General features: G+C 36.8%; 1 protein-coding gene across 1 annotated transcript; it reads left to right on the forward strand.

The window, feature by feature from the left end:
• The first annotated feature begins 1,478 nt into the window (after positions 1 to 1,478).
• LOC106307767 lies at positions 1,479 to 5,452 on the forward strand. Its single transcript, XM_013744817.1, has 7 exons — positions 1,479 to 2,153; positions 2,444 to 2,530; positions 2,620 to 2,829; positions 3,669 to 3,833; positions 4,001 to 4,054; positions 4,142 to 4,288; positions 4,973 to 5,452. Exons 1-7 carry the CDS (start codon positions 1,776 to 1,778, stop codon positions 5,348 to 5,350), a joined length of 1,419 nt encoding a protein of 472 aa, XP_013600271.1. The 5' UTR covers positions 1,479 to 1,775; the 3' UTR covers positions 5,351 to 5,452.
• Positions 5,453 to 15,774: the final 10,322 nt, after the last annotated feature.

The following is a 15,774-nucleotide window of genomic DNA, read 5'->3' on the forward strand; positions in this document are numbered from 1 at the left end:
ATAGAATTGTACTGAAAAAACATTATTATTCGAAAGCTCTCTCTCTCTCATTAATCAACGCATGAGACATTCAGACAAAAAAAAATTGTATCCTCAGTGTCGGCTAAACAGTATTTGTAGCAAGCTGATTGTAGTTGATTTTAAGGAGGAAGTGTGCATACTCAATGTATTCAGCCATGAGCAAAATAAAAGCATCGTAATTAGATTTTGTTTTAGTCACTTTATCTCGTCACTTTACGTCAGTGGGCTTTTATGATTTTCTCATTTTTATTGGTTCCTTAATATTTTTGGAGAATAAAGAAAACAAAGGCAGCTTTCTCCCGATCAAGAAGGTCCGCCTTCTCCGGTCCGGCACCCGCCGGTGCCGGAGGTTTAATCCTTTAACCCTTCCTCTCCTTTTCTTTTTGCCTTTCTCCCCATCGGTTTTAACCCTGTCGAGATGCTCGTGACTCTGAGCCTGGCTGAGTCTCACCGGAACTGTAGAGGTTGAAGGTGGCTTCATATGGTGGTGTTGGAGGAACGGCGAGACAGTGGAACGACAGATGCGGTTTGTGGTGTAGGTTTGGTTCTGTTCATCATTGTATCGACTCGACTTCACGGTGTCGCTCCGGTGAGGTCGCTCCCATGCACTGCTCGTCCAATGATCACCTTTATCACCTCTTTTGAGCTCCAAATGCACCTAAATGTCTCCAAGAACTCCATGTGGTACTCCAATACCTGATAAAGACTCATGTATGCAAAATGCAACCTAAACCTGGCTAAATCCTAGTCTATATGATCAAAATGCACATGGGTGAATGGATAAAACAATGGAAATATGCAAGATATCAGGGCTTGTCCTCGATACGGTGGCCTCTTTTGACCCTTGAGTTTGATTGTTTAGTGTGGTCATTGCGAAGCTTCGGTGCTGTGTGGATGTGATGTTCTTTGATATTTAACCGACGGGTTTATCCGGATTTTATGGCAAGGGACTTTGGAGCTTATACTCTTTCGCGTGGGGTCATTGAGCTGACGATTGTCAACCTAGTTTCTTCATTGACTGCTCGGGTGGAGATCCGTTTTCTTGTGGCTTCTTTAGGATGAAGCTTGCTCTTAAGTGACGGTTGCTGGCGGGTCCTCAGGTGTTGGTCCTCAAGCCTTGCTCTCATCCCAAATAAATTTGACATCCAACGCTTTTTCATTTATTCTAGCATCCGGCTCCAGCTAGCTTCCCTTCTTGACGATTATGTGTGAACACTAGAAGTTTTTAAGACTCTTTCTCCTTTTTTTTTTAAGTTTATGTAATCGATTTCAGCTTCTTTGTTGGTTCTGGGGGCTTTGTTTAGTCCCGCCGGCTTATGGCTCTGGAAGGAATGTATTCCTTGTCGGCTCTGGTTTGTAAGAACTGTTGTTTATGTGTTTAATATAATCTACAGATGACAAAAAAAAAAAAACAAAGGCATGAATGATTTCATCACTACCCAAAGTATTTATATCTCCAACACATATAAACATTTAGACTATTACTTTGAGACACCACAATTCCATAAACCCTTTTTAATACTCTCTCCCCTCACTTTCTCTCTCTAACTCTTTCTTTATTGACATAAGACCCCCCAAGAAGACAACGAGAGTGTTCTTGATCCTTTATTTGAGTTTGAAATGAAGAAATTTATCTTCAAATAAGCTTTGGAAATGGTGAGAGCTTGAGAAGATTATAAAATTCATTTGTTTTTGTCTTCTTTCGTGCACTCTCTCAATTCTTTTATATCAAGAAAACGTTTGTGGGGTTTTTGATGGGAAGAGAGTTCGTGTTGAGGAAACCCAGAAACGGCATTAAATGCCGTCGTTTCGACCGATGCAATACAATGAGACAAACAGAAACAGAGTTGTTCTCAGAAGAAACAAGAGAAAGAAGACGAGGAAGAAGGAGAAGAATAAACGGAAGCTTCTTCTTAGATATGATCATTTTCTTTCGTCCTTGTTTCTCCAACTTTCTCTTCCTCTCTCTTTTTATCTTGTCTTCTTCTTCTTCTTCCTCTGTCTTGTCGACGGAAACAGAGAATCTCTCACCGAGAAACCAAACTCTCCGGCCACTAGAGGAGCTTAACAAGCTCAAAGCCATTAATCAGCATCTCAGGAAGATCAATAAACCTTCCGTCAAGACAATTCATGTAAGTGAGATAATCTTCTTCTTTCCTCTGCTTTATAAGTTTAAAACACTCTCTCTTTACTCTGGTTTTTTGCTCTGCTTTAGAAGTTAAAAACACTCTCTTTACTCTGTTTTATTGCTCTGCTTTAGAAGTTAAAAATACACTCTTTACTCTGTTTTTTTTGCTCTGCTTTAGAAGTTAAAAACACTCTCTTTACTCTGTTTCAAGAACCCACACTGTTTCTGCTTCTCCGTTCCTGTTTTTCTAGACAATCTTCTTCTTCTTGATTCATGGTCCCTTTATTGCTGCAGAGCTCTGATGGTGACATCATAGACTGTGTTTTATCACATCAGCAACCAGCATTTGATCATCCCAGATTAAGAGGACAGAAGCCACTGGTACAATTTACACATGTTAAATCTTTAATCACACAGTTATTAGACCCGTTAGTGATATACTAATTAATATGTGAGATCAATTATTGAAGGATCCCCCTGAGAGGCCAAGTGGGCATAATACCAGAGGATTGAGACCAAAGAGCTTCCAGTTATGGAGAATGGAAGGAGAAACATGTCCTGAAGGAACAGTCCCTATCAGAAGAACAAAACAAGAAGACATTCTCAGAGCAAACTCTGTTTCTGCCTTTGGCAAGAAACTCAGACATTTCAGAAGAGACACCAGCAGCAATGGCCATGAAGTAAGATTTTCTCTTCTTTTTTTTCTCTTTGGTTTTTGGTCTTTTTTTAATTTTTAAACATTACATCACTAACAAAAAGAAAATTAAAGAACTTTCTTTAGTCACTGTGGATTTAGTTTGAAAATACAAATGACACAAGCATAAGCATATATATCTTTATATTTTTTTCTTTAGTAAATTAAACTTAGATAGATCTTTGGTCCATCAGCTATAATTGTTAGCAAAGTTTTTTTTTTTTGACTAAGTTTAAAGAGAAGATAAATTTAAAATTCAAAATCTTACTAAGATTTTGAAATCGATGGAATTTAAATGTTTACTATCTTTAGATGAGGAGACGAAGTGGTCAAAGAAATTGGCAAGTGTTTTCAATTTCATTTTTTTTGTTTATTCTTCAAAAATTCATCTTTTGAGAATTGTAGAAAAGGAAAAGATAGACAAGCTTGTCGGTAGAAAACAACCAAAAAAGAGAGTATTGTGTTACACTACCAAGGTGTTCAAACAAAAAGTGTTACACTACCAAATAAAACTCCTTTTGATTAATGATTTATCTTCTTCTACATTCTGTCAGCAAAATAATTTATCATTAAATATAGGGTCCCTTAGATATAAAATAAATCCTTAGTTTCTAGATTTGGAAACACACAAACTCTCACGAAATTAAAGCTCTGCCACGTTTCTACTATATCCATTTTATTTTCATGACATAAGCTGCATAACCAGGAAAAATAATAGTCTTATCTACTTAATACGCAGAACAAGTATTAGCATTGAAAAAAAGATTAGCAACACCATGTAATAATTGTTGATTAGTGGTAATTAATTACTTGGTTTGGTTATAGCACGCGGTAGGATACGTGAGTGGAGAGAAATACTTTGGAGCAAAAGCAAGCATAAATGTATGGGCTCCACAGGTCCAGAACCAATACGAGTTTAGCTTATCTCAGATTTGGATTATCTCTGGTTCTTTCGGTAATGATCTCAACACCATTGAAGCTGGCTGGCAGGTGATTTTTCTTGTTTTTATATGTTTTCTTGCTGCTTTAACTTTCACTAATATAGTAGACCAATAGGTTAAAATTTAAAATTTACCAATTGTCATATACTTTTTTATACAAAAGTTATGCATTAGGTGGTATAAATTACTAATTATGCAAAATTTATCTGCCATTAGGTGAGTCCGGAGCTCTATGGAGATAATTACCCAAGATTCTTTACTTACTGGACTGTAAGTAATACAACGCTAAGCAAGTGTGCCTTTGTATTGTATAAGTTTAAGTCTATAACTAATAAGCTCTTATGTTTTTGGAGATAGAACGATGCATATCAAGCAACAGGCTGCTACAACCTATTGTGTTCCGGTTTTGTCCAAACCAATAGTCAAATTGCTATTGGAGCTGCAATCTCTCCCTCATCTTCATTCAAGGGTGGACAGTTCGATATTACTCTTCTAATTTGGAAGGTACAATTCGAATATATAATAAAGTTTACATGTGAATATATTCTCTTATAACCACACTACTGCTTTTACTACAATATTCATTCAACCTTTGAAAATTTAGGGTGCAGAAAAAATCAATCTATTGCTTGCCTTTAATAAGAAGATGCTCTTTCCTTTCTCTTTTTATTATTTTCTTTAGAAAAAGGGAAGTATACTTGAGTATCATACCACTTATTACAGACACTCTTTACTTTTGTTCCAAGTTATTCCTTTTCAGTTCTTTGATACATTTGTCCCCAAATAGTTCAACATACCAACTCTCAAAGCAATGCTATGAGCGTGGCTCATGAGTTACAAAAACTATAGTACTATTTTTTTCCTAGCCTCACATGGATCATAATTAAAGGTATACATTTTTCATATTAGATTTTTTAGAGGACTACACGCAGATTAAACATTTTATTCTTCAATTTGGGGTGCATTAAAATTCATATAAAGTGATAATATTTGATAAAAAATTGACTATAAATATTATTTAATATTCAGAGTTAATAATTAAATACTATATTATTCAGCAATAGCTAATGCATCCTGATTTAAGCATTTAGATATGTCTTTTCAGGTTTTCATGCAAAATAGATAAAGTGAATTTGAAAACAGAGGATCTATACGTGTTTAATTGTTAAAACTAAAATTAATGTTCAGGATCCGAAGCATGGGAACTGGTGGCTGGAGTTCGGGTCGGGTATTCTAGTTGGGTATTGGCCATCTTTCTTGTTTACACACCTGAGGGAGCATGCGAGCATGGTCCAATACGGTGGTGAAGTTGTAAATTCAAGCCCATTTGGGGCCCACACTTCTACACAGATGGGGAGTGGACATTTTGCCGATGAAGGGTTCACAAAGGCTTCTTATTTCAGAAACATCCAAGTAGTTGATTGGGATAACAATTTGGTCCCTTCTCCAAACCTTCGAGTACTCGCAGACCATCCAAATTGTTATGATATTCAAGGTGGATCTAATAAGGCTTGGGGTAATTATTTTTATTATGGAGGACCTGGCAAAAATCCTAAATGTCCTTAAGAATATAAATGTAATTAGATTTTTAGGGATTTAAATTTATTGAGAAAAAAAGAAAAATTCATGGTGTTTTAGGTGATATCTATATGGTTATAAGTAAAGGTTGTTTTCATCATCTATAATTGTGATTAATGTTCATTGTTGTGTTCCAAGGCATAGTGGAGCTTTTAAAGTCACACTTGCATACTAAAAATAAGATTTTTTTTTGTGTACACTAATTGTACCAATTGCATACCAATAGAAACCGAAAATTCTTTAATCAATAGAAACCGAAAATTCTTTAATCAATTTTCTGCGGCTGGTTAACCGAAGGATCTGGTTTAGGTTCCCATTCTCCCATCTTAGTCAAAACATCTGCAGATTCCTTGAGCTTACCATTCCTAATCAGCTCACCAAAGACCCACATACCGTAGGAGATGGATTACATCCCTCCGCAAGGTCCATCGAATAACAGGTCCTAATCCAGTGAGTCGGATTTGTCCGGTCGGCTCGGCGGCTAAACACGAGAACTCGACCTTAGAGTACTTTTAGCCGGTCGACCAAGCCGACCAAAAGTACCCGACTTTAAGGGAATTCCGCCCGGGCCCGTGTACGCGGCCTTTCGCATCAAGGCCCAAAGAGGCACGAAATTGGGGCATCAAGGGCAGGAGACCTGTAAAAAGGAGAGAAGGAGCAACAAGAGAAAAATTTTTGGGACGATTGGACAGACCAAGCGGCTAGATCTAGGGTTTTAGGCGATCTCTTTGATCTTGTTGCTCTTTCACTTTAATGTCACTCTTGTAACCCTTCAGTTCAAATCTAATAAAACGTCTTTAGTCATCCCATTTCCGACTTCTTTCATTTTAGTCGACTGAATACCGTTCAAACAATTGGCGCCCACCGTGGGGCTGACTAAAGTAACGTTCTAGATCTACATGGTTCAAGATGACGCCATCTTCGGCGCTCCGGGCGGAGAACCGACCCCTACGCCCAAAGCCGCGCCACCCATCGCCGCAGATTTTATGAGCTCTATCATGGCTCGACTTGCTCGTTAAGACGAAGTCCAAAAGACGACCAACGACCAATTAGCTGCTTTGGTCGCGGCACTCACAGCTCCCGATGGCCAAAAAAGCCGTCCCCAGCAGATACGCCGTCGCCTCTTTAACACCAACCCAACGGCGACCGGAGGCGACCACGTCTCAGACGACTCAGAGCCTAATGAAACCCTTCTCGCCGATCACCCCCCAGTAGGTTCTGATCTCGCAACCATACGCGAGCTCGCCGAGCTCAAACTCAGCTTCCAACAAATGAACGAGAAGATCCATCAGGTAACCAGCGCGGCCCCGCAAATCGAGAGCGTACTCGCCGCAACATCACGCACCCCTTTTACTAGCGCTCTGACTAGTGTGCAACTCGGAAAGATAGAGAAGCTGCGCCTACCCGAGTACAAACCCGGCGGAGACCCGGTGGAACACATGACAGATTTTTAGTTTTTCACTTTAGTCCACCTAACTTTCAATTTCTTATGTTTTCAACCTGGCAGATTCCTTTTTGTTTTATCCTCAAACTTCTAATTTATCAGATTTCAATCCATACTGTTTCTATTATTCACTTAAACCCAACATTTTTGTAATATCCCTATTAGATTATACAATTGAGTTGGTTAAGGCTTCATTTTACCTAACCGACTGGTTTAGCTTCCATTTACTAAACCGCTTAAGTATATATACTGTACATGACACATTTGTAAAGTTTAACTTTGAGTAATACAGTTTTACATTTCAGTAACAAACTTTCTCAGCTCAAAGCTCTAATCAGCCCAAACAGTTGCACTTGAGAAGATAAGAGAAACGAGCTAATGGCTTCTTTACATTTAAACGATGAAGGTTTATGTTCTCGGCTTCAGTTCCATTCATCTTCCTCTTCGTCCAACAGTTAGAAGAACCAGCTTTTACTTTGGACATGTTACAATCCCAGTATCTTGCTTCCTCTGACCGTTATATCTTGCTTTTACTTTGGACATGTTACAATCCCAGTATTATCTTTAAGAGCATAGAGCTTGTCTTTCTTAAGCATCGCTCCATTGACATGTGACACTGTATCTGATCGGTGTTCATAATTACTAGAGATAATAGTAACTTGACATTAAGTGATGTTCTACAGCGAATGATGGCACTTTGTGTGTCTTCTCACTACAAGAATTCTCCTAATGATCTTCCGTTGCTGGCGGATGCTCCAGCTCATCATTTGTTAGAGCTAACATTTCCTATAATTAATAGCTAGATATAATCACCAGATTTAGATCATCTCCTTAATATTCTATTTGGTACAGGTCCTGTTGATGAGTCCAAAAACCAGCTTCCTGATATACTATGTGTTGTTCAGGTATAGACTCATACTTTCTGTTTTGTTGTCTGTTTGCATCATTTTATATTGACGTTCTTTTGTGATTAAACAACATTGTGCCTGGTTCTGGATGTACTTTTTTCAGGTTTGCCCTTCAAGGACAGATATCTGAGAAGTTAGCCATCAGAAGTTTAAGAGATGGTCATTCGCCACATGGAGATCAAATACCATGGAAGTTCTGTGAAGACCTTGTCTTTCCAACTCTCCATGTATAGTACGCATAGAGCAGTCCATGCCAACGCCGTGAAGGTAACCTTTTTAAGCTTCTCATTTTTCTATCTGTTAGGTTCCATCAAAGAAGTGACAATCTTCTTATTGCATTCTATGTAGATGGGATATGGTTCTGATGCGGTTGAGCTTGTATAGTAGCTTAGCATTAACACGATTTTCTATATTTGGTTGGATCAGAGTGCTGTGACTGGTGAGCACACATGTATGCTTCTGAAGCCATTAAACAAGGATGAGTTCGAAGTTAGTGAGTCAAATGAATTAGGCTTCTTTGGTCCCTTCTATACAGGTAAGAACCAAACTTTTATGTATCTTCCAAGTATATTGCCGTCCTTGGTTTTAATGTTTTGGCCACTTCTTCTTTCTTGTTCACATTTCAGGATAAGGTTCTCTAAGCTGTTGAGGTGATAAATTCAAGAAGATGGATTACAAACTTGCAATGAAGTCAGTACTAACACCCTTTTTTCGATCCATGCCATTGAGGGATTTGATCATATTCTCATATCACTCTCTTTTGTCGTAATATATTGCGTTTTGACTCAATTTTTGTGTTCTGGATAATGTTTGTGCAACAACGAGATCATGTTTGTAATAATACTTATTTGGCAAAACTTATTTAAGAAAGTGGATTTGTAGGCTTGGTTTAAGATTGGAGTTAACGTCGCAGAGCTCTTTTACTCTCTTGGTTGGTTTAAGAGCATGAAATCTCAAATACATCCTTGGTCCGGTTTTTATATGCCCCAACCCGCATTTCCAAAAACTTACTAATTACAAGAAAGAAAGATCCTAGAGGTTGTTGTAGCTTTCAGACAGAGAGAGAGATACTCTGTCCCCTGTAACACACAAATGGATGATACAAAATCATAACATTTTTTTTTTTGACACATGCGCAAGGCATGGTCATTATTCAAATCTCAAGTCTTTTGGCAAATAAGTTTGGTTCCAAAGATGATCATAACACACAAGTCTGAAATTTTGAAAATACAAAGACTAGTTTTTTGAAGCTCTCGAATCATACTTCTTCATCAGCAACTTGTTAAATTTCTCCTCCATTTGCACTAGCTCTTCCTCACACTTATCCAAAGCCCTTAAAGTTCCTTCATGCTTTTCTGTGGCCTCCCTCACTTGCTGCAACAAGAGTTCATATCGTCCAATTTTTGGGGCTTGGGAGAACATCATGGTACCTGATGATGAGGAGAGTAAAACAAAGGATGAATTAATCTCACTAATTGAAAACTACCAGGCACCAAATTCTCCACAAGTAAGTAACATACCAAGCTCGTATCCAAGGAAGCCTATTATCCCTTTAACAACGGTTCCCCGCACAATCAGACCTGCCTGCTCCTTAGGTAATCGCTTCAGCACACAAACAACATTCGTGTAAGAGCTGTTTGTTTCACCATTTGTCATCTCCATCCAAATGATTCATTTGTATGATCTATTCAGATGATCAATTCAGATTTTTGTGATTGTTTGTTTGACCATCCACATAGCTCATCTAGATGAATCATTTAAATGGATCTTATGTTTGTTTCTTTATTTTCATTTCCATTCAAATGAGTTTAGTAAACAAATTACCAAAATAACTTTGTATTGATTTAATCATATATTTGATATTAATTTTAACTATATTACATTTAATTATTTAGTTTAATATATTTACATTAGAATTATTTCAAAATTAACGAGTTTTTTTTTTGCGGTTTGAGCGAAAAAAAAAAGATTTTTCGGTTTTAGCGGGAAAACGAGATTTTTCGGTTTTGACGGAAAAACAAGATTTTTCGGTTCTGGCGGGAAAACGAGATTTTTCGGTTTTGGCAGGAAAACACAAATTTTCGGTTTTTGGCGAGAAAGCACGTTTTTGCGGTTTTGACGGGAAAATGCGTTTTTTGCGGTTTTGGAAGGAAACACGTTTTTGCGATTTTCGCGGAAAAACAAAATTTTTCGGTTTTGGCGAGAAAACAAGATCTTTCGTTATTGGCGGGAAAACACGTTTTTGTGGTTTTGGCGGGAAAACATGTTTTTGCGGTTTTGGCGGGAAAATGTGTTTTTTCGGTTTCGACGGAAAACGCGTTTTTGCGATTTTGGCGTGAAAACACGTTTTTGGCGGGAGAACACGTTTTTTTGCGGTTTTCGCGGAAAAACTAGTTTTTTCACTTTAAACAAAGATGCCGACAAATGCCTTTAATATAGGCTAAGAAACAAAACTTGAACTGTAAAGATTGTAGGCCTTTACCCCGAAGGGAGTCCTTCTAGAAATTCTCAAAGAACTAGGTCAAGCCTAGAAACAATGAGGGGGTTTGGAAATAGTTTTCAACCAGCAATAGACGCGCCTCGGTTAGTACCTCATTAGCTGCGTCATTGCCCCAAGCGCAAAGATGAGTTTCAACCATCGAACACCTCTTTCTTTTATAGTCCAGACAAAACCAACCTACTTGATAAACACTTCCGATGTGGGAGCGTTGATTTTTCCAATCAAATCAGGTATTATCTTTCTGCATACAGAATTAATATTTACCAAAGTTTTCGTTATACAAGGGAATTACAACACGGTTGTGTGACAGATTGATAAAAAGTTTAAAATCTAACAATGGATGGTAACGGCTACCAGCATTGTGTGTATGATTACTTATTGAAGACTATTTGTTGTTGTTCGAATCAGTATTCTACTTCTTAACGAGTAAAGAAGCAAGGAGAACAGATTATAATAGCTCACTTAGAGAATCTCTAGCACAGACACACACAAAAAGATGATAAAGAGTATACTTGAAGAAGCTTATGCTTATCTACATGGATTAGGATGATTATTACGAAAGCCGCTTTCTTTTGTTATATGTTTCCAATGAGGGATAGTTGATTTAGTATGTCCATGAAAAATTCAATTGTTGACACTACAATGGATGGTAGGAGCCGCGCGAACGCAGGCTCCCTCTGCCACAAATAATGACGCAGGCTCTCCCACTTGGGGAGACCTTAAGCTAAGCGCCCCTCCTCAGAGTGCAATGGAGGTCACTAGCCTAGGCCACTCATCTTCATGATCATGAGTTGACCCCGTCCAGGTAAGTGATTTGATTGTTCACTCCACTTCTCTTCTTATACTCTCCATCACGGTCCTTCTTTCTAGCTGTAAGCGATGTGGGACAATTCACACGCTCGCTGCAAGCTTGAAACGGCAAAATGGTTTTGGGTATTATTGCAATCATGGGCTACATGCAACAGGCCCATTTAAGTGAATAAGCAGCAAACCCAAAAACATCTAATCGATCAAACCACTAATGCTCTTGTTTCTTGAAGTGAGAATGACCTGAAAGAGCCAATGGATGGAACATCTAATATCACTTCAAAGACATGTTAGATATAGATACTTTCATTGAGACTTCCACTAAATCCTCCCACCCAACATTATGAAGAAAAGAAAGACAGTATATTGCCATACCATTAACTAGAAAATTCAGACAATTGTATAGATTTGGGGGTTAGTCTTAGTCTTAGAGATCATAGATATTATATATATGGACTGGTGTAAGGCCTCATATATTGTTCAGATTCATAAGTGATTCACCATATTTTTTTGTCAACTACTCATTCAATTAAATCAAACTTTACTGGATAGTAAAATAATACACCTCGTACTCTACTTAGCTAACGGAGACGTTGCTAACCCTAGCTAGAGAAATAAACTATTAAACTATACTAAACATCAAAAATAATCATGCAAAATACAGAAAAAATAGTTTTGAAGAAAATGCCAGCTAGTCCAGTGAAATCTCAATCATATCTACCACTAACTAGACTATAATCTATCAAGTTTTTTTTTTAACTATATGCATAAATAAAAATCAGTTTTGCTTGAAAACAGATATACAAAAGTACAAAAAGTCAGTGCTTATTAGTAATCGCCTGGTGTATTAGTCCTAACGTCTCAGCATTTCGTTTTTTCTTGGTGAAAAATGTTTTCTTAATTTTTTTTGTTTGGAAATGATGTATGCATAATATATTAAAACAAGATAATGGACTTTCATATAATTTTAGTGTGTACATGTTATCATAAACATTTCCCATCCAATCAGCTTTTAAAGGCTGCGGGGTGGACTCACATCTAAAATATTGCGTGTTTTGAAATTTTCCTTAACCATTATCTAAGAATTAGGAACCATAAGAAGAAAGAAATTAAAACCCAAACTTACAATCCAAAAATCAATATCATATACTTAGTTGCTATCATCACAACAATCGCTGTTATGATTTGACAATGTTATACCACATATCTTCAAGGCCAAAGTGTTTAGGTCGGGAGGGACAGTAGACCTTGTTTGCTATTTTAAATTTTCCAAAGTATACACTTGAGGACCCCGCTCCAAAGCCCTCACAAATCAAAAGTGTTTTTCAAGTACATCAAATCATATCATGGAACCTCTTTTGTCGTGTTCCTCTTTTGTCGTGTTCCGCCGACAAGATTAATTATCTATTGCTCAGCATACTTGTTATTATCTATTTTTGGGCAGACAATTGCTATTATGTTGATCTCTTTTTTTTTGCACCAATATGATGATCTCAATTGCGGTTTTAGCGGGAAACACATTTTTGGCAGGAGAACGCGTTTTTTGCGGTTTGCGCGGAAAAACGAGATTTTTTTTTGGTTTTGGTGGGAAAACGAGATTTTTCGGTTTTGGCAGGAAAACGAGATTTTCGGTTTTAGCGGGAAAACACGTTTTTTTTTTGTTTTGGCAGGAAAATACATTTTTGCAATTTTAGCAGGAACACATGTTTTTGTGTTTTGGCGGAAAAATATATTTTGGGGGTGTTGGCGTAAAACATGTTTTTTTGTGATTTTGGCATAAAAACACGTTTTTCAGTTTTTGCGTGTTTTTTTGCAATTTTGACGGGAAAATATTTTTTTTTTACAATTTTTGCGGGAAAATACATTTTTGTAGTTTTGGAGTGAACACGTTTTTCGTGGAAAAAACGTGTTTTTGTAGTTTTGTCAGATTTCGTATGTGACAAAAATGATTTTATGTTTAGGTTTGTAATTTGTGAATTACATTAGGAACATAAAAGATATTATACCATTTTAAATGAACCATCTCCATTCAAATGATCCAAATTGGTTCAGCTGAATGGACTTTAAAATTAAGTCTAGATTTCCAAAAATCATCCGGATGATTCATCTGAATGAGTTGCACCTTTTAGTGGATAAACAAACAAAACTTTTATCTTCATTCAGATCGTGAAACCGACGAGCAAGAATTGGGATTAACGATTATCGTTAAAAAATAAATATCAACAAATCAGAGGAACACGATCTGTTCCTATTCTCGCTAACCTTAGCAAAGATGGATCCCCTCGTCATCTTTTCAACGACTTCTTCGGAATTGGGAATTAGGGTTGCTCACTTCACTGGCAAGGCAGAGAAAGAGGTTTCCCGAGAGAGGTCAGAATATTATGATCTCTGTGTCGCCGGGCCGGGTCGCGTCTGTTAGTCACGGTCAGACCGGTTACCAAAAATGTTATGATTGATGATTTCATTAACCTTTTTTCGCTGGCTAAATTTATTATTAACTAGTGGTGTGTCGGGAATGCAGTTTGATGGTTGCCGAAACAGAAAACATATCTCTCTGTTTTATCTAAAAATATCTTTTAATGAAAAAAATTATAAATCAGAAACCGAAAACATATAATTAAATATTAATCAAATAAAATTCTTAATTTTATGTAATTCAAAATATAACATTGAGCGATTTCTAAGATTTATTTATTAAATGAATATAGTGTACAAATAAATTTTCAGAAAATTATAGTACGTAAGAATGTTTCAATAAAACATATTCTCTCCATTTCAGAATGACCAATGTTTTAGCAAAAAAAAATTGTTTCTAAAAAATCCATATTTTATTTTTTCAATGTATGTAACAATGGCAAATTGTAAATTTCAAAGACTATTTGCTGAATTTTAATTGATTAAAAATTATAGAAAATAGCTAAACATAGAAAACAATGTATTTATTGTTAAAATTTCAAAGACTATTTGCTGGAAGAGAGACAGTCTCTAATGAGAACGTTTGTTGGAATGTGTTGCAGTGAAGAGAGTCAGAGAAGTTAAACTTCTTCTACGCCATTTTTTTTCAACTTCTTAGTGACAATTTAAAACAACCCTTTTCATACACTTGTGTCCTAACCAACTTAACAGAGTGATTTTTAATCAGATGACAGAAATAGAAACTTTTTTTAGTCCTAGTATAGTGTCTTGACGTTACTCTTTGAAGAACAAAAGCCTACAAGATTATGTATAATTATGATATTGTAACTAATTCATATGAATCAAAAAGATCTGTCATAAGTTTGTGTACATTCGAATTGTCTTCCATGAATCAGCAGATCCATCTCCATCAACCTAAATACATTCCCTACTCACCATCTATTTAAAAAGCGTTTGAAGCCATGAATGAATCCAATATGCAAGAACCACAAAGAAGAAAATCAATCTTGTCTATGAGGTGCAGTAGCTGTTCCTGAAGACCTCAACAGCGGTTGAATCCACCTTCCCTCGGTTGGAAGAAGTAAGTTCTGTTGGCAAAACTACCACATTACTTCTACGTTCTCTTGAACGTTAACAAACACATACACAAATATCTGATTAATATAATTGGTTGCAGAGAGTGCTTGAACCTCATAATGTATCAGTAAACGAAGATCTCAGGGAAGCAGCAAAACAAATTTAGCGCAGATAGAGTTTCATCCTGAGCTGCTTGAACAATTTGCTATTGGTGGCAAAGAAGCTGATGCTTTGGAAAAGTCTAAGATTTCTTCAAGTGGAGGATCATCACTTCATCAGTATAGAGACTACCAAATCTTCTGATTAGAAGGTAAAGCAAAGTGGTTTTGATAAATCTGCTAGAAAGAGAGGCGACGATAAGCAATATTCCATATCCTACAAGAAGACAAGAGCCTGATGTAGAGCTCATGTGTAACAGAGACCATAAAATTTTGATCATTTGTTTTTTTTTTTGGGTTTTTGAATTTGTAACCCGATGTTACAAAAAGAAAAGATTTTTAACCAGAACTTGAATATTTATTGTAATTTTATTTAGCTATAATACAAAATGTTTCATTAACTATGCTTCTTTCTGGTGTTAGTGGTTAACGTTTCGAAATTGATTGATCTTAGTTATTAGTGTAAAAGGCTAAAAGCATTGATTAAAATCGGTTCAATCGTAAACCATATATAATTGGTTTTGGTACAAGATGTTTTTTGCGTTACCATTTTAATTTAGGTACACGTGTCACAGGAGGAGGTAGTAAGTTGGGAACTAAAGTCCCACATCGAAGATACGGAGAATATATTGCTACTTTATAAATGTCTAGAAAGCACGAGTGGTCACGACCTTACTTGAACAGGATCTGTTCTATAGGAAGTACCTCTGTGTCCTTGATTTCTAAAGGAGACATGCCCTATAACCCTGGTTGATGAATTATGGCTGTGCGATCTGAGTGTGATTAACGGTTAAGATTGTCTTCGGGCTCTCCGCACTGTAGAAGATCGCTACCTAGTCTGGTCTTGACCCTTGCTAGGGTGGTTGCACGGTAGTCTGACAGGTCCACTTTTTTTTTTCTTTTTCCCCTTACAAACTTTCAATTTCTTATACTTTCCACCCCAAGATTTAACTTTTACTACATTTAGCCCAGACGTTTTTAAATTGCGCTTAAACCCTCTCAGCATTTCGGTAATAGCTCAAAACACTTGCAGAGAAAAAGATAGTTATGTTCTTATGATCTTCGTATGTTCAAATTAAACACATTTCGGTAGGCCCATTCAA

This window comes from Brassica oleracea, chromosome C8, assembly GCF_000695525.1.
Source record: "Brassica oleracea var. oleracea cultivar TO1000 chromosome C8, BOL, whole genome shotgun sequence".
Taxonomy (NCBI): domain Eukaryota; kingdom Viridiplantae; phylum Streptophyta; class Magnoliopsida; order Brassicales; family Brassicaceae; genus Brassica; species Brassica oleracea.

What these genes read in the sequence shown, in the direction of transcription:
- LOC106307767 (XM_013744817.1), top strand. Translation starts at nt 1,776, where the DNA reads ATGGGAAGAGAGTTCGTGTTGAGGAAACCCAGAAACGGCATTAAATGC. An exon ending in CCAGCAGCAATGGCCATGAA is followed by an intron (nt 2,830 to 3,668) that starts GTAAGATTTTCT and finishes GTTTGGTTATAG; the next exon opens with CACGCGGTAGGATACGTGAG. An exon ending in CCATTGAAGCTGGCTGGCAG is followed by an intron (nt 3,834 to 4,000) that starts GTGATTTTTCTT and finishes ATCTGCCATTAG; the next exon opens with GTGAGTCCGGAGCTCTATGG.